Source organism: Oncorhynchus nerka, linkage group LG24 (genome assembly GCF_034236695.1).
Source record: "Oncorhynchus nerka isolate Pitt River linkage group LG24, Oner_Uvic_2.0, whole genome shotgun sequence".
NCBI classification, from domain to species: domain Eukaryota; kingdom Metazoa; phylum Chordata; class Actinopteri; order Salmoniformes; family Salmonidae; genus Oncorhynchus; species Oncorhynchus nerka.
Genome location: NC_088419.1, coordinates 4,703,960 through 4,730,191, shown reverse-complemented (window position 1 = coordinate 4,730,191; position 26,232 = coordinate 4,703,960). Strand labels below are relative to the sequence as shown.

Below are 26,232 nucleotides of genomic sequence, written 5' to 3'. Positions count from 1 at the left end.
CCTTGCTCCCCTATGACAAACGATCTGGCTCAGTATTAACAGAACCAACAAACATAATTCATCCCTCTGGTTGTCAACATAACTGGGACCTCAGTCCTATCTACAGTCATTTAGATACATTTATGTGAACTATTAATAGATTCCTGAACCTTTAATGTTTTCGGGAGACATTATTGATTGTGTCATGAATGCCATAGAGTGATGTATTGAATGCTTTGGAGTAACAGTAGAAAGACCATTGGATATAGAAATTAATCAGTGAAGAAAAATGTACATTAATTAAAAGACTAAAAAGAAATGTAATTAAAATGGTTAGTGAATGCAGAGAAAAGTAAACTATATAAAATGTTAAATAAATGAATGAATGAATGAAGAAATTAACTTTTCATAAGTATATTTTATTTCATAAACATTATCAGTATATTCAGCGTTTTATGATTTACCATCATTGTCAACACCTAAGAAAAAAAAGAAACAACTAAGAAAATATATAATATTTGAATAGGGGATACATAAAGAACATTAAAACAATCCAACATTTGGGTCAAACATATGGGGAAGCATTGAAGTTTCCATAACATCACCTGGTACAAACACTATATATATATATATATATATATATATATATATATATATATATATATATATATATATATATATATGCCATCTTTAAATTCATTTAATTAAAAAAATATATGTAATTATAATATGGTTGATGAACTACATGTTCCCATAGCAGAGTAGTATATACTGTCACATAGTGTTGGCTATTATTCATGTGGCTGTCAAAACAAGTGCAATTTCATCTAGAAAAATATATATTATCTCATATTATGTTAATTTTATACATTTGAAGCCACAGTAACCTAATTTAAAGTCAAATACACATCTAGTACCAGTCAAGAGTTTGGACACACCTACTCATTCAAGGGTTTTTCTTTGTACTATGTTCTACATTGTAGAATAATAGTGAAGACATCAAAACTATGAAATAACACATTTTATGGAATCATGTAGTAACCAAAAAGTGTTAAATAAATCTAAATATATTTTATATTTTAGATTCTTCATAGTAGCCACCCTTTGCCTTGATGACAGCTTTGGGTGCCTACTTTGAATAATATAAAATATAAAATATATTTTGATTTGTTTAACACTTTTTTGGTTAGTACATGATTCCATAAAATGTGTAATTTCATAGTTTTGATGTCTTCACTATTATTCTACAATGTAGAAAATAGTACAAATAAAGAAAAACCCTTGAATGAGTAGGAGTGTCCAAACCTTTGACTGGTATTGTATATGATCTCTTTCATACATACGTACATTTGGAATGTATAGATTCCAACTACCTGAGATTTGTTCATAGACAGGCAACAAAGAATGTTGCCAAAAAATGTCATATATATATTATCCTAAAATATCAACAAAATATATTTTTTTACATTCAAGTTTCACATATACAATGCATATTGAAAATAACTATTGCTCATTTTGTAGTTCATTAACTTGCAAAACTCCTTAGGGCTTTTTAACTTCTTCGAGATAGGGGCCGCTCTTTTAATTTTTGGCTAAAAAACGTTCCCGTTTTAAACAAAACTCCTTAGGGCTTTTTAACTTCTTCGAGATAGGGGCCGCTCTTTTAATTTTTGGCTAAAAAACGTTCCCGTTTTAAACAAAACTCCTTAGGGCTTTTTAACTTCTTCGAGATAGGGGCCGCTCTTTTAATTTTTGGCTAAAAAACGTTCCCGTTTTAAACAAAACTCCTTAGGGCTTTTTAACTGTGTTGAAACATTTATTTGAATAATTCTTTATTCTATTCATTACAGTTGTATATGATTATTACTGATACTAATAAATGTAAAACAATGTAAAAAAAAATAAATGTCAATAAATCTTCCAGAAAAAAAATACATATATTTTCTGTCGTGTGAATTTAACCACTAATTTCAGCGTGCATATTTCAAGTTTTAAAACGTCCCTTTTTCTTAACTGTCCCTGTGTCATGTGATGAGTTTATTGAAACTTTATTGATCATTATTTGATTAAGTTATTACTGAGCAGCAGCAGTAAAGTTTTAGAAATCAATATCGTATTAATCAATGTCACTTTTACTTGGCTTTACTTTTTTTTCTTCTTCTACTTCTTCGGACTTTTCTTCGGAGTCTTCTTCGGAGTCTTCTTCGGAGTCTTCTTATTTGGGTGAACGACTTGTCCCTCGAGGACTTCGCTGACTGCCTCTGTGCATTCTGACACCCTGCTTTCGTCCTCTGTGTCTGTAGGGTACATCTGGTTGCTCTTCACAGAGAGGTGGTGGCCCGACCTTTCCCCTGAACCTATCTGTGAACTCTTCTCGCTGTTGGATTCTGTCGCTGCCTCTTCATCCAGGACTTTGTCCAGTGAGCCTGGTTGTGATTCCATGGAAGACTTGGTGGGTTGACCACGTAGGCTTTTATTAGATGTCCCAGAAGGTCCACCACTATCACTGTCGTCTTCAGACTGTCCTTTGCTTGTGATGTCATCCCCCTCATTAGCTGGATCTTCCTCAACAGCATCGTCGTTGTCAGCAGTATCTTCCTCAGCTTCCTCAATCTCTTCAGCTTCCGGCTCCTCCACCCCTTCTTCCTGCTCTTCCTCATCAGATGCCTCATTGTCAGTAGTTTCCTCATCAGCTGCTTCCTGCTGCTCCTCAACTTCTTCCTGCTCCTCCTCAGCAGCATCAGCTTCAGCTGCCTCCTCTTCAGCCTCCTCCTCCTCAGCTTCTTCCTTCAGCTCCTCAATAGGAGTCTCCTCAACTTCTTCCTGCTCCTCCTCAGCAGCATCAGCTTCAGCTGCCTCCTCTTCAGCCTCCTCCTCCTCAGCTTCTTCCTTCAGCTCCTCAATAGGAGTCTCCTCAACTTCTTCCTGCTCCTCCTCAGCAGCATCATCTTCAGCTGCATCCTCCTCAGCCTCCTCCTCCACTTCAGCCTGCTCCTCCTCAGCTTCTTCCTTCAGCTCCTCAATAGGAGTCTCCTCAACTTCCTCCATCTCAACTTCTTCCATCTCCTCAGCTTCCTCCTCCGCTTCCTCCTGCAACTCCTCAACAGGAGTCTCTTCAACTGGAGTCTCCTCCTCCTTCTCCTCCTCCTGCAGCTCCTCAACTGGAGTCTCTTCAACATGAAGCTCAGCCTGACCCTCTGCTGAGATATCACCCTCCTCCTCTTCTGGTTTGTCCTCTTGTGCCTCTGACTCCTCGTTGTTACCGTCAGTCTCTGAATCCTCAACATCGGCGTAAGCACTGTCTTCAGAGTACTCTGCTCGGGCCAAGGCATCGAATGAGGTCATTGGAGTTTCCTCAACAGTTTCCTTCCCGATAGCTGCCACCTCTGATTGTTCTCCCTCATCTGTTGATATTTCCAACTCAGACTCATCCTCAGCTTCATCCTCTCCGTCGGCTGAGTACCCAACGTTTCCGCAGCAATCCTCTTCATTGGCTGTCTCATTGCCCTCTGTAGTTTCCACTTCTTCATCTTTTTCAGACCCCCCTACAACGTTCTCGGCCTGGTCTTGGCTTCCATTTTCTGCATTTAATTTGTTTGTCTTTGCTTCTTCTGCCTCGTTTCCTACATTGTCTCCTGCATTTGTATCATCTTCTTGTTCTGTTCCTGTCTCCTCCGGAACCATATATTGGTCTGTCGTTTCTCCCTCCTCCGCCTCGTCGTCTGCTTTTATCTCCGATACGTCATCATGACAATCCGTCTCCTCAATGTTTGATTCAACTACAGGCTCTTTATCCTCTGCTGTTTCATCCTCCCCCTTTTCTACATTCTCCTCAGCTCTTTTACTTGCTGCTTCGTCTTCAAATGCCTCAGCTTCTGACGATTCTTCTCCCGCGTTTTCATTCTCATCTCTTCCAGTTTCATCTCCAGCTGTCTGCTCTTCTCCCTCAGCTGATTCATCTTCAGCACTCTCCTCCTCTCCTGCTGTTTCATCGTCAGCTGTCCCTTCTCCTGCAGTTTCAGCTGGTGCCGATTCGTCTCCAGCTGTTTCAGCTTCAGCACTCTCCTCCTCTCCTGCTGTTTCATTGTCAGCTGTCCCTTCTCCTGCAGTTTCAGCTGGTGCCGATTCGTCTCCAGTTGTTTCAATTTCGGCCGACTCATCACCAGTTGTTTCATTTTCTGAGGACTCGTGCCCTGTGGTTTCATCTTCTCCAGGTGTCTCACCGTCTGCAGTCTCAGCTTTAGAAATCTCCTCTTCCCCTGCTGCATCATCATTGGTTTCTGCCTCTGCCTCCACTGTGTCTTCGTCTCTGGCAGCTTCCTCTTCTGCTGCCTCAGATTCAGCATCCTCCTCCCCTTCAACTGTTTCATTTTCAACTGTTTCAGCTTCTGCAGTTTCCTCGTCGGCTGTCTCTACTTCAGCATCCTCCTCTTCTTTGGCAGTTTCATCTCCAGCTGTTTCAGCTTCAGCACTCTCTTCCTCTCCTGCATTCTTCCCTTCAGCTGCGTCTACTTCAGCAGTCTCTTCTCCTCTTGTTCCATCATCTGCAGTCTCTGCCTCAGCAGTCTCCTCCTCTCCTGCTTCATCTCCGGATGTCTCTGCCTCAGCACTCTCCTCGTCTCCTGCAGTCTCCTCTTCAGCTGATTCTACTTCAGCAGTCTCTTCTCCTGCTGTTCCATCATCTGTAGTCTCTGCCTCAGCAGTCTCCTCCTCTCCTGCTTCATCTCCGGATGTCTCTGCCTCAGCACTCTCCTCGTCTCCTGCAGTCTCCTCTTCATCTGCCTCTACTTCCGCAGTCTCATCTTCTTCTGCTGTTACATCAGCTGTCTCTGCCTCTGCAGTTTCAGCTTCAGATTCCTCCTTTCCTGACATTTTATTATCAGCTGCTTCAGTGCTCTCCTCTTCTCCTGGCGTTGATCCTGCTGCTATAACTTTATCAATTTCTTCTTCTGCATCTTCATCTTTTCCTGTTTCTGCTTCAACTTCTTCCTCTCCCACAGTGTCTTCTTTAGCTGCCTCTTCTTCTCCTGCTGTTTCGTCATCAGCTACTGTCTCTCCTTCAGCAGTTTCTTCTTCTCCCGCTTCATCTTCTGCTGTCTCAGCTTCTGCTGTTTCTGCTTCAACTTCTTCCTCTCCCGCAGTGTCTTCTTCAGCTGCCTCTTCTTCTCCTGCTGTTTCGTCATCAGCTACTGTCTCTCCTTCAGCAGTTTCTTCTTCTCCCGCTTCATCTTCTGCTGTCTCAGCTTCTGCTGTTTCTGCTTCAACTTCTTCCTCTCCCGCAGTGTCTTCTTCAGCTGCCTCTTCTTCTCCTGCTGTTTCGTCATCAGCTACTGTCTCTCCTTCAGCAGTTTCTTCTTCTCCCGCTTCATCTTCTGCTGTCTCAGCTTCTGCTGTTTCTGCTTCAACTTCTTCCTCTCCCGCAGTGTCTTCTTCAGCTGCCTCTTCTTCTCCTGCTGTTTCGTCATCAGCTACTGTCTCTCCTTCAGCAGTTTCTTCTTCTCCCGCTTCATCTTCTGCTGTCTCAGCTTCTGCTGTTTCTGCTTCAACTTCTTCCTCTCCCGCAGTGTCTTCTTCAGCTGCCTCTTCTTCTCCTGCTGTTTCGTCATCAGCTACTGTCTCTCCTTCAGCAGTTTCTTCTTCTCCCGCTTCATCTTCTGCTGTCTCAGCTTCTGCTGTTTCTGCTTCAGCTTCCTCCTCTTCTCCTGCTGCTTCATTATTAGCTGCTGTTTCTGCTTCAGAAGTTTCTTCTTCCAATGTTTCATCTTCAGCTGTCTCTGCTTCGACTTCCTCCTCTTCCCCGGCTTCACAACACACTGCTATCTCTGCTTTACCACTCTCTTCTGCTTCCTCTATCTCAGCTTCAGTATTATTTGATTCAGCATCCACCTCCTTTCCCTCTGCTTCCTTAGCTGCTGTCTCAGCTTCCTCAGTTTCTTCTTCATCTGCTTCATCTTCAGCAGTATCTGTTTCAGCATCCCCCTCTTCTATTGCTTCACCTTCAGCTGTCACTTCTACATCAGATTCTGCTGTCTCAGCTTTGTCACCCATTTCAGCATATTTTTGTTGTGATTCCTTCATCTCCTTCTTAGCCCCATTGATAACATTTTCAACAAGAGTTTCCGCTGCTTTGGCTTCATCCATACCTTCAGTCTCATCTGCAACATTGACTTCTACTTGTATCTGTGGTGGACTGTCCTTTTTCGACTGGAGAATTATTGACTTTAAATCAAAAGCATGTGCAATGCCAGCTTTCACTACCACCGTTTCAGTGTCATCTGTAACATCAGCTTCTTGTGTCTTTGGAGTAGGTTCCCTTTTCAACTGAAGAATTGACTTTAGATCAAAAGCCATCATGACTGGTGCAGTATGCAGGACTTCTGCAGGAAGCAGTGGCCCCAATTCCAGTTTCTTTTGTAAACATGCTTCACAAGGGCAATATTCATCATCACTCCGTTGGTCACTGAAGGAAGTGCAGGTTGCATCCTCACTTTTATCAACCCGGTTATCAATGGACTGGTCACGCACAACTTTCAGTCTTCTTCGCCTTGTCTCTGTTTGTGCATTTGATTCTCGTGACAAGGCTTCTTTGGGTGGTCTTGGTCTTCCAGCCCGACCGTGGATCTTCCTCAGTTCCCTGTCGATGCTTAGTTGTATTCTCCTCCTTACATCGTCTTTCAGTTCAGCTATCATGGCATTGAGTTGTTCGTTGTTGTCCAAGTTCCAGCGAACCTTGAACTCAGCCATGGCATCCATATAATGTGTCATGAACTGCTTCTCTAGTTTGTTCAGTAACTTCAAGACCCAGACAGGATCAGGATCCAGGGAAACCTTTTTGTTTAGTTGTGCCCTTTGGACAGATGGAGGAGAGCCAGAGCTTGTGTCCTCTCGAGGGTCTGAGCTCTTATTGGAAGACGGGGGTGTTTCTGGTAATTCTCTCAGACTTTCATTTCTAATGGTGTCATCAGACTCCGGGACGTCTTCATCTTTTTGTTTCTCTTCCTCCACTGCTATTGCTCCTTCTCCTCCTTCTTCGGGGGTCCATTGGACCCGACTGGCTATGTCCGGAGTGGCTGTATCAGACATTGGTGCTGAGGACTCTGGGTTTTCATCTTTCTGTGCCATTTCATCAACTTCTTGTACCTTCACCAACGCTTCCCCCTCTGCGTTCGTTGCCTGAGCCACACGGCCTGAACTCTTACCTGAGCCTGTTGAGCCACTGCTGACATCCACCCCAGAGGACGACCTTGCTTTCCCATCACCGTCCACAGAGTGTTGATCACAGCCATTCTGCTGTGACTTTCCACCTTCTGCTGGGTCACACAACCAGAGGGACTGGAGGATGTTCATTAGCTCTCTGTACCTTGTGTCCTTGGCGTTTGCATCGTAGTTGGGATCAAAGTCTATCAACTGCAGCTTTGCGAGGCAATCCAGGAGACCTCTGGCTGAGGTGCTCAGTTTACGTCCGTACACTGGGGAAACTTCAGGTAAACTGTTACACCGGTCAAGCTTAGGATTCAACAGGACTTTCATCACCTGAACTGAGGAGTGAAAGCTCTTTGATACCTCTTCCTGTGGAGCGGTGCAGGGGCGAGTGTCTTCTGGTGGGGTCTCTGGTGGGGTCTCCACTGGCTCCTCACTGTCAGCCACATGGTTGACCACTGTCTCTTTGAGCTCTTCCTTTTTTTCGTTTTGAGTTTCACACTCAGCAATGGTGTCAATATCCTCTTTTGGTTTTTCCTTTTGCGGTAGTTCTTCTGGTGAATGGCCTCTGTCAATGAATTCATCCCCAATGTCGTACATCGCACTGTCAGACGGTATTTTCTTAAGCCACTCATTCACCACCTCTGTTGGAGAGGCGTTTGGTAGATTGGAGGGAACCAGCTCAGAGACTTCTCCTTCCAGCAACTGTCGGGAGAAACTGAGTAAGGGAACCCCTTTCCTCTGTTTGCACTTGCCACTCTTGTCACTTTTGTTGTCGCTGACATTCCTGTCTGTCACTTCCAAGGGGCCATTGCATGAGATGTTCTCTTCCACTGGATATGCTGCATGTGACTTATTACTGTCACTCGAGCCACCAAGTAAAATAACAGGACGTTTGATTTTTCTGGGGGTTGGTGGGCACTCTGGTGGGGAAGGAGTGAGACAACTCTCTGACGCAACAGAGTTAGGTCTGGGAGTGTCCACATGATCTCTAGTGGCAGTCTTATTTGACCTGTTTGTCTTTCTTGAAATGTCACTCCCTTTGTCACTTTTGGCTTCATCCTTATTGTTTTTGTCCTTTTGTCCTTTGACTTGTAGATGGGAAGACACGTTGGACATGTTGCTTTTAGGTCTCTCAGCCACTTCAGCAGTTGTACTATCTTTCGGTTTGGAGCTACAGTAAATGCAGTTAGATTTGTCTGACGCATTGGTCTTAGCTGACTTTGCAGACTTAGCAGATACAGCACTTGGTGCATTCACCACATTTTCCTCTACTTGCTCTTCAGCTTTTTCTATAGAATTTACTTCAAAAACTTTGGACTTCCTTGATCTTGCAGATGAATGTGACTTAGCAGTCTCCTCCTCTCTGAGTGCTCGCTCCTCTGTTTCATGGTCAGGTTCAATAACTGAAACTTTTGACCTTTTAGATCTTGCTGAGACATTTGATTTAGCTGACATAGCACTAGGTGCTCTCTCTTCAGTTTCCTTTACATCCTCTCGTGCCTTCACTTTGGCAGTAGCATATTCTGTTTGGTTTTCAAGGTCAACAGTTTCCTCAGCTGTAACTTCAGAAGTTTTAGATTTAGTTGTTCTTGCTAAAGCATTTGACTTGGCTGACATCGCACTAGCTGCTCTCTCTTCAGTTTCCTTTACATCCTCTCGTGCCTTCACTTTGGCAGTAGCATATTCTGTTTGGTTTTCAAGGTCAACAGTTTCCTCAGCTGTAACTTCAGAAGTTTTAGATTTAGTTGTTCTTGCTAAAGCATTTGACTTGGCTGACATCGCACTAGCTGCTCTCTCCTCGGTTTGATCCTGTTCTGCAGCGGGATCATCAGAAATGTCGTATTTCTTGTGTCTTGCTGACATATTGTACTTAGCAGACATAACGCTGGATGGTCTCTCGGTTTCTTTGACACAAAGTTGAGAAACCTTGGACCTCTTTGATTTTGCAGAAACATTCGACTTAGCTGACCTGCCAGACATGGCACTGGGTGCTCTCTCTTCAACGTCTTCCAATTCTTCATCTCCATTTTCCACAGGAAGAACTTCTGAAGCTTTAGGCTTCACATGTCTTGTAGAAACATTAGATTTAGCAGACATACTGCTGGGTGCTCTCTCTTTAAATTGATCCTCTTCAGCAGCAGGGATTTTGGAAGCTTTGGATTTGTTTGATCTTGCTGAAACATTAGACTTAGCTGACTTGGTTGACATAGCACTGGGACCTCGATCCTCTGTTTCATCCTTAGGTTCAGCAGTTTCTTCAGATGCAACTTCGGACTTAACAGACATAGCACAAGTTGGCCTCTCTCTAGTTTCACCTATTTCATTTTCATGGCTGTCTTCAGCAGGAACTTCAGAAGCTTTTGATTTCTTGCATCTTGCCGACACAGCAGACCTACCAGACAAAGCGCTGGGTGCTCGCTCTTCAGTTTCCTCTTCAGGACAAAGTTGAGAAACCTTTGACTTCTTTGATTTTGCAGAAACATTGGACTTAACTGACTTAGCACTAGGTTGTCTCTCTTTCATTTCTTCCAATTCCTTGTCTTCGTTTTCCTCGGGAGGATCTTCAGAAGATTTAGACATCGCTGATCTTGCAGAAACATTGGACTTAAAAGACCTAACACTGGGAGCTCTGTTGTCTGTTTCTTCTGCTATCTCAGTTTCTGCTCTTTCTTCGGCTCCCTCTTCAGTGTCTTCCTCGGCAGCTTTAGATTTCTTCGATCTTGCTGAGACATTAGACTTAGCAGACATAGCACTAGGTGCTCTCTCCTCAGTTTTCCCAAATTCATCTTCTGCGTTGTCTTCAGAAGGATCATCAGAAATATTGGATTTATCAGACATAGCTGATCTCTTTTCAGTTTCATCAGAAACGTAGTATTTATTGAATCTTGATGATCGGTTGTACTTACAAGACATAGCGCTGGATGATCTCTTAGTTTCTTCAACGCAAAATAGAGAAACATTAGTCTTCTTTGATCTGGTAGAGACATTAGACTTAGCTGACTTAGCTTCCATTTCATGCTCAGATTCATCAGTTTGTTCAGCGGGAACACCCTCTGTTTTTTCTACCTCTTCTGCTTTCTCTCCAGTTTGACCTTCTCCAGCTGTTTCCTTCTCTGGACCTTCTCCAGCTGTTTCCTTCTCTGGACCTTCTCCAGCTGTTTCCTTCTCTGGACCTTCTCCAGCTGTTTCCTTCTCTGGACCTTCTCCAGCTGTTTCCTTCTCTGGACCTTCTCCAGCTGTTTCCTTCTCTGGACCTTCTCCAGCTGTTTCCTTCTCTGGACCTTCTCCAGCTGTTTCCTTCTCTGGACCTTCTCCAGCTGTTTCCTCCTCTGCTTCTGCGTTTTCCACAGCAGGTGCTTCAGAACCATTGGACATAGCAGACATACCACTCAATGGTCTCTCTTCAGTTTGATCCTCTTTTTCTTTAGAAACATAGTATTTCTCATATCTTCCTGACCGGTTGTACTTAGCAGACATGGCGCTAGGTGCTCTCTCCTCAGGTTGATCCTCTTCTCCAGCGGGATCATAAGGAACGTAGTATTTCTTGTGTCTTGCGGACCGGTTGTACTTAGCAGACATGCTGCTGGATGATCTGTCATCTTCAACACAAATTTGAGAAACCTTCGTTTTCTTTGATTTTGCAGAAACATTAGAATTAGCTGACGTAGCACTAGGTGCTCTCTCTTCAGACTTTTCCAAATCCTCTTCTCCATTTTCCTCAGCTGGAAGAGTTTGATCCTGTTCTGCAGCGGGATCATCAGAAATGTCGTATTTCTTGTGTCTTGCTGACATATTGTACTTAGCAGACATAACGCTGGATGCTCTTTCGGTTTCTTTGACACAAAGTTCAGAAACCTTGGACTTTGATGTTGCAGAAACATTAGACATAGCAGACATCGCACTAGCTGCTCTCTCTTCAGTTTCTTCCAATTCCTCTTCTGCTTTTCCTTCAGCGGGAACATGAGAAACTTTGGACTTTCTTGAGGCGTTAGATTTAATAACTGACAAAGCACTTAATGCTGTTTTTTCGTATTCTTCCGGTGTAACGTTTTCTTCAGCTTCGGACATTTTGGACTGAGATCTTGTTGAGACACTTGAGGATCTTTTGTCTGTTGGATATTCCTGTAAATCTACGTCTTCTACAGCTGAAACATTGGACTTCCTTGACTTTGCTGAGGCATTTGATTTGACTGACATGGCACTTGATGATCGCTCTCCTGAATTAACTCCTTTCTCCCCAACGTTGGACTTCCTACATCTGGTAGAGACATTTGATTTGACAGACTTTGCTCTCTCCTTTGTTTCTGGGTCTTTGTTTTCAGTGTCCTCTGAAGGGTTCGTTTCTTGACTCTCTTCTTCTACTGCAGTTTCAGGATTTTCTTTGTCATCTTCCATTGTTTCTACTGCTTCATCAGATCCTTCACATTCACACTTTTTTGATTCTTGGTCATTTTGTCCATTTGATGGTGCCAGAGAAACAACTTTGATTGATTTCTTGGACTTGGTAGAGCGCACAGAAGATCCCTTGCTACTCGGAGGCCTGGGAGATAAATGTTGCATAGGTGTTGCTATAGGTGAGTTCAAAACAGCAATTCTAGTGGGTTCCTCTTCTTCTGCATTGCTATTCTGAGAACATGCACACGCTCTCGAAATACTTGGTGGAAGACTGTCTTCCTCATCGTCCTGGTCTTCACTGAGCGATGCCAGGATCTGAGAGGAAAGACTAACAGCAGACACAGGCCGATCCTCTTCCTCTGCATCAGTGATCTTGACGCTGAACTCGCGCTGAGACTCCTTGGAGGAAGCGGAGGATGAACTATCAGCTGTAGGCTCATTTTTATCTGATGCCTGGGTTGTAATGTCAATGCATTCATTCATGCCAAGGCTCTTGCTCTTGTCCTCAGTGGAAACCCTAGTCCTACTCTTGGCGGACGTTGTTGTCGAGTGCACTTCGCTCCTGCTGCAGCCGCGGCTGATGGTGCAGTACTCCACCATGGAGTCGCCCCCTTCCTCCACAGTCTGCTGAAAGCAAGCAGTCTTCTCCACCACGTGCTCGGTGATCTCCTCACTGGACATAGTCTCCACGGATCCTTCTTTACATACAATGGTGTGTGAGGAGGCACTGGAGCTGGAGGAGGTGACGTGGCGTACAGTCCTCTGCCCCCCCGCAATATGGGTCTTCCTGATCTCATTGTCCTGGCAGTGGCCACAGCAGTGCTGACAGTGAGGGACGTCCAGATGCTTCTGGTGCAGTTTGGTGATGTAGGCATCGTCAGCCTCGCCTGGTGAAAGGGGCTCCGACTCTGAACAGCTTTCCACACTACTCTGCTGTAGAGAGCAGTTATCATGGTATCCTTGGAGGTATTCATTGTTCGTTCCTACTGACTTCTTTACTTGTGTGGACCAATGCAGCGTCTCGTCATTCAGTAGTCGGAAACGCACTTTCATTTCCATTGACAAGCTGCCATCTTTGTTGACTAGTACCCTTTTCTCGATGTCGTCTTCCATCAAGCCTTCACCTGAATGAGGGCATGGGCCTACGTGGGCTGGGGATGTAGAGTTGATTGGTGGGAGTGATTTGTCCGATGATATGGAATGCCTGGCTGACCGGTTGTTGAATTCAGATCTTAAGTGGATGACACTTTTCTTTGCCTCAAGTCCTAAACCGCCTGTAGACAAGGAGAAAGAAACATCAATGATCCGTCATCGGTTTTACAAGAAGCCTGACGATGAGGAAGTCTACATTTTCCAGTAAAACAAGTTCAGACAGTTGTTACAATAATTAGCAGATATGGTGCTGAATATCAATAATGAGTTAAACATTAGACCAAATCATTAGGAGCGCCTTCTTAATATTTAGTTGCACATCGCACTTTTGCCTTCGGGAATAGCCTAAATTTGTCGGGGCATGGACCCTACAAGGTGTCGATAGTGTTCCACAGTGATGCTGGCCAATGTTGACTCCGATGCTTATCACAATTGTATCAAGTTGGCTAGATGTCCTTTGGGTGGTGGACCATTCTTGATACACAGGAAACTGTTGAGCATGAAAATAACCAGCAGCGTTGCAGTTCTTGACACAAACTGGTACACCTGGCACCTACTACCATACCCCGTTCAAAGGCACTTCAATGATTTGTCTTGCTCATTCACCCTCTGACAATCCTTGTCTCAATTGTCTCAAGGCTTTAAAATCCTTCTTCAACCCGTCTCCTCCTCCTTCATCTACACTGATTGAAGTGGATTTAAGAAGTGACATAAATAAGGGATCATATCTTTCACCTGGATTCACCTGGTCAGTCTGTCATGGAAAGAGCAGGTGTTCTTAATGTTTTATACAATCAGTATATATAGTATCTAATTGCCAGCACAGTGACGTCTAACTAGGCAAAGGAATTGCTTTGCTTAACAGAATAGCATATATGTATTTGTAGAAAAAAATATTGGAAATTACAAATATAAAGATGTTGAAGAAATTGTATATGTTGGTTTATAAGTATTTGATGACAGCTGCTGACTTAACAAATGGGCATTCTAAGTCAATTTGTTTTATTGATTGATATGCTTGAGTGAGTTATTGATTGATTTATATAGTCATACCATTTTTCTTACTCTCCTGTCCTTCACTGGCCATGCTGGAGCGTCCCAGTGACTTTGGCCGCAGTCGTGGAAGTTTGTCATCTGAGTTTTTCCGGAAGTTCTCCAGAAGGATGGGATGGGAGGGCTCACGGCCCACACAAATCAACACACTGGGGCACTGCAGGAGACCCTGAACACTGTCGATCTGACACAAAGAAACACACAGAGAGCCAGGTGAACAAAATGTTTTACTGTAGATAAGCAGACTAATAGAGGACAGACAGGTTCCTAGACAAGGAAACTGGTCCCCAGTCTCTGTCTGGTGTGGTCTCCAGTCTCTGTCTGGTGTGGTCTCCAGTCTCTGTCTGGTGAGGTCTCCAGTCTCTGTCTGTGTGGTCCCCAGTCTCTGTCTGGTGTGGTCTCCAGTCTCTGTCTGTGTGGTCCCCAGTCTCTGTCTGGTGTGGTCCCCAGTCTCTGTCTGGTGTGGTGCCCAGACTCTGTCTGGTGTGGTTCCCAGTCTCTGTCTGGTGTGGTCCCTAGTCTCTGTCTGGTGTGGTGCCCAGACTCTGTCTTGTGTGGTCCCCAGTCTCTGTCTGGTGTGGTTCCCAGTCTCTGTCTGGTGTGGTCCCCAGTCTCTTTCTGGTGAGCCTCCAGTCTCTGTCTGGTGTGGTCCCCAGTCTCTGTCTGGTGTGGTCCCCAGTCTCTGTCTGGTGTGGTCCCCAGTCTCTGTCTGGTGTTGTCCCCAGTCTCTGTCTGGTGTGGTCTCCAGTCTCTGTCTGGTGTGGTCTCCAGTCTCTGTCTGGTGTGGTCCCCAGTCTCTGTCTGGTGTGGTCTCCAGTCTCTGTCTGGTGTGGTCCCCAGTGTCTGTCTGGTGTGGTCCCCAGTCTCTGTCTGGTGTGGTCCCCAGTCTCTGTCTGGTGTGGTCCCCAGTCTCTGTCTGGTGAGGTCTCTAGTCTCTGTCTGGTGTGGTCCCCAGTCTCTGTCTGGTGTGGTCCCCAGTCTCTGTCTGTCACCGGCTCTACCCCGGACTCTACTCCTGACTGTACTCCTGACCTTTGACTCTACTCCTGACCTCTCACTCTACTCCTGACCTCTGGCTCTACTTCTGTCCTCTGACTCTACTCCTGACCTCTGACTCTACTTCTGTCCTCTGACTCTACTCCTGACCTCTGACTCTACTCCATACTCTACTCCTGACTTCTGACTCTACTCCTGACCTCTGACTCTACTCCCGACTCTACTCCCGACTCCCGAGTCTGCTCCCGACTCCCGACTCTGCTCCTGACTCCCGACTCTACTCCAAACTCTACGCCTGACCTCTGACTCTACTCCCGACTCTACTCCTGACCTCTGACTCTACTCCCGACTCTACTCCTGACTCCCGACTCTACTCCCGACTCCCGACTCTACTCCCGACTCCCGACTCTACTCCCGACTCCCGACTCTACTCCCGACTCTACTCCCGACTCTACTCCTGACCTCTGACTCTACTCCCGACTCCCGACTCTACTCCCGACTCCCGACTCTACTCCCGACTCCCGACTCGACTCCCGACTCCCGACTCCCGACTCGACTCCCGACTCCCGACTCGACTCCCGACTCGACTCCCGACTCGACTCCCGACTCGACTCCCGACTCTACTCCCGACTCCCGACTCTACTCCCGTCTTCCGACTCTACTCCCGTCTCCCGACTTGACTCCCGACTCCCGACTCGACTCCCGACTCCCGACTCGACTCCCGACTCGACTCCCGACTCGACTCCCGACTCCCGACTCGATTCCCGACTCCCGACTCCCGACTCTACTCCCGACTCTACTCTCGACTCCCGACTCTCGACTCCCGACTCCCGACTCTACTCCCGACTCTACTCCTGACTCCCGACTCTACTCCCGACTCTACTCCCGACTCTGTGGTTCCGGTTGAATTTCCATATTAATATGCGAGCAGTAGTTCCATATTGTTTTTTTTACAAATCTAGCACCAACATTACTCAGTGACTATACTCACCTTCCTTAGTTTGCACAACATGTGTGAATTTGGGTAAAGAGTGTAAATAACTTATTTGGGAAATGGAATACTATCCCAAAAAGCTTACAGATGTGCAACAAGTCATGTTTTGCCAATCATACAGAATTGTATACAGAACAATAGTGTGGGTTACAGACCCCCAGGAAGCCCGTTCGTTCATACAAGCCAAGTGGTCTTTGAGACCCAACATTTAATGTTGTGAAAGGTAAAAATGACTATATAATTTCTCTGAATTTGATCTATTAGATTCGTTTTTCTATTTGTACATGGTTTTAAGTTGTCTTTATTGCTCACTGTGCATTTTCAAACTATAAAACCACCCTGGCAGTTGAACCAGATAAATGGTTTTATCCGCAGTCACACATAGCCCAGATGAAGATAATTAATCGTTGCTGTAGAGGAGGATGCATTTCTGAGCGACTCCTGGTCTCCTACTGCCTGTGAATTCTCAACATTGACCTGCTTATTTTAAAATAGCTCTGTTTTGACTAAGATGAATAGTTACTAAGATGAATAGTTACTAAGATGAATAGTTGTCAACTTTCCCTTATTTTTAAATAAGTTATCTAAGATGGGAAAATGATAGTCTTTCAAGGTCTAGTACCATAGTAATAACATCTTTATCCATTAAAGCACATCATAATTACTAACCATTACACTTCCATCTGACTTCGGGTGAACATGTCTCATAACCTCCTTCTCAAGCATTGCTACATATGTGGGATTTTAATTTGAACACCCTGTTGTTGCAGGAAATGTCCTGCACTGTCACACCCTGATCTGTTTCACCTGTCCTCATTATTGTCTCCACCCCCTTCAGGTGTCGCTTATTATAGAGCTGATAGAGAGGGGATACAAGTATAGAGCTGATAGGGAGGGGCTACAAGGATAGAGCTGATAGGTGAGGGGCTACAAGGATAGAGCTGATAGGGGAGGGGCTACAAGGATAGAGCTGATAGGGGTGGGGCTACAAGGATAGAGCTGATAGGGGTGGGGCTACAAGGATAGAGCTGATAGGGGTGGGGCTACAAGGATAGAGCTGATAGGGGTGGGGCTACAAGGATAGAGCTGATAGAGAGGGGCTACAAGGATAGAGCTGATATGGAGGGGCTACAAGGATAGAGCTGATAGGGGTGGGGCTACAAGGATAGAGCTGATAGGGAGGGGCTACAAGGATAGAGCTGATAGAGAGGGGCTACAAGGATAGAGCTGATAGGGAGGGGCTACAAGGATAGAGCTGATAGGGAGGGGCTACAAGGATAGAGCTGATAGGGGAGGGGCTACAAGGATAGAGCTGATAGGGAGGGGCTACAAGGATAGAGCTGATGGAGAGAGGGGCTACAAGTATAGAGCTGATAGGGAGGGGCTACAAGGATAAAGCTGATAGGTGAGGGGCTACAAGGATAGAGCTGATAGGGAGGGGCTACAAGGATAGAGCTGATAGGGGAGGGGCTACAAGGATAGAGCTGATAGGGGTGGGGCTACAAGGATAGAGCTGATAGGGAGGGGCTACAAGGATAGAGCTGATAGAGAGGGGCTACAAGGATAGAGCTGATAGGGGAGGGGCTACAAGGATAGAGCTGATAGGGGATGGGCTACAAGGATAGAGCTGATAGGGGAGGCGCTACAAGGATAGAGCTGATAGGGAGGGGCTATAAGGATAGAGCTGATAGAGAGGGGCTACAAGGATAGAGCTGATAGGGAGGGGCTACAAGGATAGAGCTGATAGGGAGGTGCTACAAGGATAGAGCTGATAGAGGAGGGGCTACATAGGGGAGGGGCTACAGTAGAAGGCCGACAGACAGGAAACCCCTGTATTGTCACTAAACAATCCAGATATATCGCTGCCTCTTTAAGAAGCATCCTTTTCCTAAACGAAACGTTGAGGTGCACATGCTGTTATCAATACAGTTATGTTCTGAATGGAAAAATAGAATCTCAGCATCATAATATCAGTTTGACTCCGCTTTGGCTCTTGGTAAAATATATGGTCGTCATAATTCCTGCCACTAGAGGTCTCTCTTTCACGCTCACACTCCCAGGGCTTCTCACAGGTAATATTAGAAACTACCAAAGAAAAGTCATGTCTCCACAGTCTGTTGCCTTCTAACATTTTCCAAACAAAATCATTCATGTGATGACTAGAAACAGTCATAACAAATTCGGTTGATTTCTCACACAGAAGCCAAACCTGTTTTGGCGACAAGCACATTAGACAAAAGCACCTTAGCCGTGCTGTAGACTTCCACTGAACAAAATCCGTTTCTAGGCTTGAGAATTGTCAGGGATTTCACAATACAATATTATCACGATACTTAGGTGCTGATACGATACGTATTGCGATATTCACGATTCTACATGTATTGATATTTGATACTACGATCCAAACATACTGCTCACTATATGTCTGCTGCAGAGGGACAAGAGAGTGTGCCATGGGAACATTTGTTTTGATCAGGCATGGAAATAAAGTGCTGAAAACATATTTTACTTGTTACGTATTTTAAACACACTAATAACACGCTACAGAAGGAACAATGAGTTTTGAGCCGACCAGCCGACCAGCCGACCAGCCGACCAGCCGACCACCGACCAGCCGACCAGCCGACCAGCCGACCAGCCGACCAGCCGACCACCGACCAGCCGACCAGCCGACCAGCCGACCAGCCGACCAGCCGCAAATACAATATTACAATATCATCAAAAATAATATCCCAATCTTTAACTGTCAGAGGACAGAAGTAGAGTCAGAGGTCAGGAGTAGAGTCAGAGGACAGAAGTAGAGTCAGAGGTCAGGAGTAGAGTCAGAGGTCAGGAGTAGAGTCAGAGGTCAGGAGTAGAGTCAGAGGTCAGGAGTAGAGTCAGAGGTTAGGAGTAGAGTCAGAGGACAGAAGTAGAGTCAGAGGTCAGGAGTAGAGTCAGAGGTCAGGAGTAGAGTCAGAGGTCAGGAGTAGAGTCAGAGGTCAGGAGTAGAGTCAGAGGTCAGGAGTAGAGTCAGAGGACAGAAGTAGAGTCAGAGGTCAGGAGTAGAGTCAGAGGTCAGGAGTAGAGCCAGAGGTCACTATCATCATCTAACGATAAACAATGCTTCACTTTGGGGAAACTTAAAGTTACCCTAAACTAGCATTACCAAATGGTAATATCTAAGGATGTTGAGGAAGAAAACAGTGTCACCTTGCGTCCCTCCAGAGTGTACAGCTTCCTGATGTGGTACTGCATGAACTCTGACAGCTCCTCCAGAAACAGGCTCAGGCTGCGGAGGGTCTTGCGATGGAGCACGATGGTCCTCCGAACAGAGGGGTCGCTATTCTTCACCAGCACCACCTTCTTGTGGAGGTGGTGGTGGTGGCAAGAGGGCTCAGCAGGGACCTCCTCAGGCCGGACCGGCCGCCTGCGAACATACTGCTGAGGGTGGTGATGGTGGGAGTGTGGGTGGACCGGAGGGAGGTACCAGGCTGATGCCTCTCTTTGGGCCTCTCTTTGGGCCTCTCTCTGGGCCTCCTCTCTGGCCTCTGTGGCCTGGGCGCACAGGTAACACCCCCAATCCTCCAGGGTCTCCTGGTGAATGGTATCCCCACCATGGGTGGCTCTCCTGGGGGGAGGCGCGGGGGCAGAACGCAGCCCGAAGGGGAGCGAGGGTTTGGAGTGGTGGTGGTGGCCGCCCTCGTCCGAGATGGCATCGAAGCACTGGAATCTGCGCTTGTGGGAAGACATCTTTGTTTACTTCCTGTCCGACTGCTATTATTTCCCGGTTAGTCCACGCCTCTCGACAAAGGTGTGTAGAGAAAAATGAGGAGGGGGGGTGGGGTGGGGGGGGCAGGTCAGCGCAGGCAAGTGGGTGTCATGGTTAAACTGGCTGGTTGTTTAGGGGCTGGTGGTCCACATGATAACTGTGTTCCTCCCACTCGCCCACACTGCAAGAGAGGAAGAGGGAGAAGAAGGTCAACAAGGTCAGATGACATCATGAACAGCACATGTTTACTTGTTTTGCGATGAGAGAAGCATTTAGTAGTTTGTGCTAAGGAATATAAATCGATTCAAGTATGTGTGCACTTCAACAACTTGACATAGGATCATTTCACTGTCTCTGGTGTAAAATGGAACAGGCTTAGAGAATATGTGTAGTCTGATAAATATATGATTAGTCTGATAAATATATGATAAATCTATACTCTGACTCTTATACCTTAATGCGGGTTTATGTCTTGTACTTATTAAATATACAGGTAACTGACAAAATATGGGAATCAATTGAGTAAATGAGGGATACAAAGTATATTGAAAGCAGGTGTTCCTGACATCCCATCATGCTTAGGTGTGGTTCCTGACATCCCATCATGCTTAGGATAGTTGCCCATTATTTTAGCTACCATGGCTAGAAGGATCTCATAGGCGGTTTAAAGGGTGTGTGTGTATATGTGTGTGTGTGTGAAGTGTGTGTGTAGTGTGTGTGTGTTTGTGTTAAACTATCTTTGTGGTTACCAGAAGTCCTCACAAGGATAGTGAATCAAGAAAAGTTTTAAATTAAGTTTAGGGTTAGGGGTTACACTAGGGGTTAGGGTTAGATTTAGGGTTAGGGTTAGATTTAGGGTTAGGGTTAGGAGTTAGAGTTAGGTTAGGGTTAGGGTTAGGGTTAGGGTTAGGGTTAGATTTAGGGTTAGGGTTAGGAGTTAGAGTTAGGTTAGGGTTAGGGTTAGGGTTAGGGTTAGATTTAGGGTTAGGGTTAGGAGTTAGAGTTAGGTTAACGGTTAAGGTTAGGGATAATATAATTTTGAAATGGACTCAATTATTTGGTCCCCACAAGAATGGCAATACAAAACTGTGTGTGTGTCTCAGTCACCAGAGCTCAGCCTAGTTGAACACTTATAAGAGATTCTATAGCGGCGCCTGAGACACCGTTTTCCACCACCATCGACAGAACACCAAATGAAACAATGCTGTTGCTTCGCTCCAATAGACACTCCAGACACTTGTAGAATCTACGCCAAGGTGTATTAAAGCTGTTCTGGTTCGTAGTGGACCAACGCCCTATTTTAAGACACTTTGTGTTGGTGTTTCCCCTTATTTAGGTAGTTAGCTCTAAGTCTTGTACATTAATGTACTTCTCACATTAGGTGTGAGGTGTTCATGGAAACATTTAAGTCCTGAACATATTCTGCGTGGCCTTAATAAGCAGATAAAGACTAAGGACGGAGCCACACAAGAGAGCTTGGCACTAGGTCTTATCTTAGGGATAAAACTCTTTAAATAGAGACCTTGGCACTAGGTCTTATCTTAGGGATAAAACTCTTTAAATAGAGACCTGTACATTCACTGTGTTTAAAGAGGGCGAGCAGCAAGTAGCAGAGGTAAGCTTCATATAAGTTTAAATAAAGAGCTTAGTCTTAGCGGAGAGCCTGATCAACACAGACAGTAGACATGGCCATCACTTCCTGTAGGCCTACTGTCACTTCCTGCAGACTTATTGTCACTTCCTGCAGGTCTACTGTCACTTCCTGTAGGCCTACTGTCACTTCCTGCAGACTTACTGTCACTTCCTGCAGGCCAACTGTCACTTCCTGCAGGCCTACTGTCACTTCCTGCAGACTTACTGTCACTTCCTGCAGGCCAACTGTCACTTCCTGTAGGCCTACTGTCACTTCCTGTAGGCCTACTGTCACTTCCTGCAGACTTACTGTCACTTCCTGCAGGTCAACTGTCACTTCATGTAGGCCTACTGTCACTTCCTGCAGACATTCACTGCAGGCCAACTGTCACTTCCTGCAGGCCTACTGTCACATCCTGCAGACTTACTGTCACTTCCTGCAGTGTCACTTCCTGCAGGCCCTACTGTCACCTACTGTCCTGCAGACTTACTGTCACTTCCTGCAGGCCAACTGTCACTTCCTGTAGGCCTACTGTCACTTCCTGCAGGCCTACTGTCACTTCCTGCAGGACTACTGTCACTTCCTGCAGGTCAACTGTCACTTCATGTAGGCCTACTGTCACTTCCTGCAGACTTACTGTCACTTCCTGCAGGCCAACTGTCACTTCCTGCAGGCCTACTGTCACTTCCTGCAGACTTACTGTCACTTCCTGCAGGTCTACTGTCACTTCCTGCAGGCCTACTGTCACTTCCTGTAGGCCTACTGTCACTTCCTGCAGGACTACTGTCACTTCCTGCAGGTCTACTGTCACTTCCTGTAGGCCTACTGTCACTTCCCTAAACATTAATGATCAATAAGCCAGTGTTCAATATATACAGAATGGGAGCCAGTGTTCAATATATACAGAATGGGAGCCAGTGTTCAATATATACAGAATGGGAGCCAGTGTTCAATATATACAGAATGGGAGCCAGTGTTCAATATATACAGAATGGGAGCCAGTGTTCAATATATACAGAATGGGAGCCAGTGTTCAATATATACAGAATGGGAGCCAGTGTTCAATATATACAGAATGGGAGCCAGTGTTCAATATATACAGAATGGGAGCCAGTGTTCAATATATACAGAATGGGAGCCAGTGTTCAATATATACAGAATGGGAGCCAGTGATCAATATATACAGAATGGGAGCCAGTGTTCAACATATAATTTGTCCATAACGACAGAATCAACCAGTTAAACAAATACAGTACAGCACAGTATAGTACAGTACATTATAGTACAGTAAAGTATAGCACAGTATAGTACAGTATAGTACAGTATAGTACAGTACATTATAGTACAGTAAAGTATAGCACAGTATAGTACAGTACATTATAGTACAGTAAAGTATAGCACAGTATAGTACAGTACATTATAGTACAGTAAAGTATAGCACAGTATAGTACAGTATAGTACAATATAGTACAGTATGGTATAGTATAGTACAATATAGTACAGTATAGTACAGTATAGTATAGCACATTATAGTATGGTATAGTATAGTACAGTGTAGTACACTATAGTACAGTATGGTATAGTATAGTGCAATGTGGAACAGTATAGTATAGTATATTATAGTATAGCACAGTATAGTATAGTGTAGTAGAGTATAGCACAGTATCGTACACTACAGTACAGCATAGTACAGTAAATTATAGTGAGTGCAGTGCAGTGAATACAGTATAGTACAGTATAGTACAGTGCAGTACAGTATAGTGAGTACAGCAGAGTACAGTACCGTGTAGTATATTACATTACTGTACAGTACAGTATAGTATAGTACAGTACCGCATAGTACATTACATTACAGTACAGTACAGTACCATATAGCATTGTACAGTATAATACAGTACAGTACATTAAAGTATAGCACAGTAGAGTATAGTACAGTATAGTACAATACAGTATAGCACAGTACAGTACATTATAGCGAGGGCAGTACAGTGAGAACAGTATAGTACAGTACAGTACAGTATAGTACAGTACATTATAGTATAGTACAGTACAGCATAGTACAGTATAGTATAGTATAGTATGGTACCGAAGAGCGCAGTACAGTACAGTATATTATAGTACAGCACAGTGCATTAGTGAGTAGAGCATAATACAGTACAGTTTAGTACAGTAGAGTACATTATAGTAGAGCACAGTGCCGTACAGTATAGTACAGAACAGTACAGTATAACACAGTACAGTATAGTGCGGAACAGTACAGTGTAATACAGTACACTACAGTATATTGCAATATAGTACAGTATAGTGCAGTACAGTAGAGTATAGTACAGTTAGATACAGTATAATACAATACAGTACAGTACAGTATATTGCAGTATAGTACAGTATAGTACAGTACAGTATAATACAACACAGTACAGTTTGATACAGTATAGTATAGTGCAGAACAGAACAGAACAGTTTAATACAGTACAGTATAGTGCAGTACAGTATATTATAGTATATTATAGTGTGGGATAATACAGTACAGTATAGTGCAGTACAGTATATTATAGTATATTATAGTGTGGAATAATACAGTACAGTATAATACAGTACAATGCAGTACAGTAAAGTACAGTACAGTATATTGCAGTACAATAAAGTACAGAATAGTACAAAATAGTACAGTACAGCGTATTACAGTATAGTAAAGTATAGTATAGTACAGTACATCATAGTGCAGTACAGTATAGTACAGTATAGTACAGTACCTTATAGTACAGTAAAGTACAGTACAGTATAGTACATTACATTACACTGCAATACAGTATAGTCCAGTACAGTGCATTATAGTGCAGCATAGAACAGTGCAGTATAGTAAAGTATATTACAAATACAGTACACTATAGAAGAGTATTGTACAGTACAGTATTGTACAGTACAGTATAGTACAGTACAGCATAGTACAGTATAGTATATTACATATTACATTTAATATACAATGTACATTATAGCACAGTATAGTACAGTAAAGTATAATACAGTATAGTACAGTACATTATAGCATAGTACAATATAGTGTAGTCCAGTAGAGTATAGTACAGTATAGTACCAACAGTGTAGTATAGCACAGTATAGTGAGTGCAGTAGTGCGTACAGTATAGTGCAGTACAGTATATTGTAGTACAGGTCAGTGTAGTACAGTGTAGTGAGTACAGTATAGTATAGTACAGTATAATACAGTACAGTATATTATAGTACAGTATAATACAGTACAGTATAGTATAATAATGTACAGTATATTACAGTACCGTATAGCGCAATACTGTACAGTGTAGTACAGTATATTAGAGTACAGCACAGTGTAGTACAGTATAGTGAGTCCAGCATAATACAGTACAGCACAGAACAGCACAGTATAACATAGTGCAGTATAGTACAGTATAATACAGTACAGAATACTACAGTATAACATAGAACAGTATAGTACAGTATAATACAGTACAGAATGCCACAGTATAACACAGTACAGTACAGTTCGATACAGTATAATACAATATGGTACAGTACAGTATATTGCAGTATATTGCATAGTACAGTACAGTATAATACAATGCAGTGCAGATAGATACAGTATAGTATAGTACAGCACAGTACAGTGTAATATAATGTACTGTACAGTAAAGTACAGTGTAGTGCAGTACATTACAGTACAGTACAGTAGAGTACATTACAGTACCGTGCAGTGCAGTACAGTACATTATAGTGCAGTACAGTACAGTATCGTGCGGTACAGTATAGTTCAGTATAGTGCAGTAAGGTACAGTATAGTGCAGTATAGTGCAGCACAGTATAGTGCAGTATAGTACAGTATTGTGCAGTGCAGTATAGTGCAGTGCAGTATAGTGTAGTGCAGTATAGTGTAGTGCAGTATAGTGCAGTACAGTGCAGTATAGTGCAGTGCAGTATAGTGCAGTACAGTACAGTGCAGTACAGTATAGTGCAGTACAGTACAGTGCAGTACAGCACAGCACAGTATAGTGCAGTGCAGTGCAGTGCAGTACAGTATAGTATAGTGCAGTACAGTATAGTGCAGTGCAGTGCAGTACAGTACAGTATAGTATAGTGCAGTACAGTATAGTGCAGTGCAGTACAGTATAGTGCAGCACAGTACAGTATAGTGAAGTACAGTGCAGTACAGTACAGTATAGTACAGTACAGTGCAGTACAGTGCAGTATAGTGCAGTACAGTACAGTATAGTGCAGTACAGTATAGTGCAGTACAGTATAGTGCAGTACAGTATAGTACAGTACAGTGCAGTACAGTGCAGTATAGTGCAGTACAGTACAGTATAGTGCAGTACAGTATAGTGCAGTACAGTACAGTCCAGTACAATATAGTGCAGTACAGTGCTGTATAGTGCAGTGCAGTACAGTACAGTATAGTGCAGTACAGTGCAGTATAGTGCAGTACAGTGCTGTATAGTGCAGTGCAGTACAGTACAGTATAGTGCAGTACAGTGCAGTATAGTGCAGTACAGTACAGTATATTGCGGTACAGTACAGTGCAGGACAGTGCAGTATAGTGCAGTACAGTATCATACAGTTCCCTTAAGGGACAATGTGGTGGAGGTTTAATGCAAAATCCTGTTTGAGAAAGAAAGTCCACTGGCAAATGCCAGAGAAACACTGAATATCTCCAACATTCTGTGTGGTAAACGACAAGCAGACGACAGGATGTTGGACAAAACAACACATTTACTGGAGAATGGTTCTCTCCTACAGAACACATTCAGTATAGTGAAGAGACAGAATGGTTCTCTCCTGCAGAACACATTCAGTATAGTGAAGAGACAGAATGGTTCTCTCCTACAGAACACATTCAGTATAGTGAAGAGACAGAATGGTTCTCTCCTACAGAACACATTCAGTATAGTGAAGAGACAGAATGGTTCTCTCCCACAGAACACATTCAGTATAGTGAAGAGACAGAATGGTTCTATCCTACAGAACACATTCAGTATAGTGAAGAGACAGAATGGTTCTCTCCTACAGAACACATTCAGTATAGTGAAGAGACAGAATGGTTCTCTC

General features: G+C 44.1%; 1 protein-coding gene across 1 annotated transcript in view; it reads right to left on the bottom strand.

Annotated features, from left to right (window-relative positions):
- Positions 1-2,109: 2,109 nt before the first annotated feature.
- LOC115107513 (retinitis pigmentosa 1-like 1 protein) overlaps positions 2,110-26,232 on the bottom strand; it is a 52,977-nt gene continuing 28,854 nt past the window's right edge. Inside the window, exons 2-4 of the mRNA XM_065008561.1 lie at positions 18,965-19,704; positions 13,783-13,966; positions 2,110-12,851 (exon numbers count right to left, since the gene is read on the bottom strand). Of these exons, the coding sequence (XP_064864633.1) occupies positions 2,140-12,851; positions 13,783-13,966; positions 18,965-19,504 (11,436 nt within the window). The 5' untranslated portion in view covers positions 19,505-19,704 and the 3' untranslated portion in view covers positions 2,110-2,139. The remainder of the gene's footprint in view (positions 12,852-13,782; positions 13,967-18,964; positions 19,705-26,232) is intronic.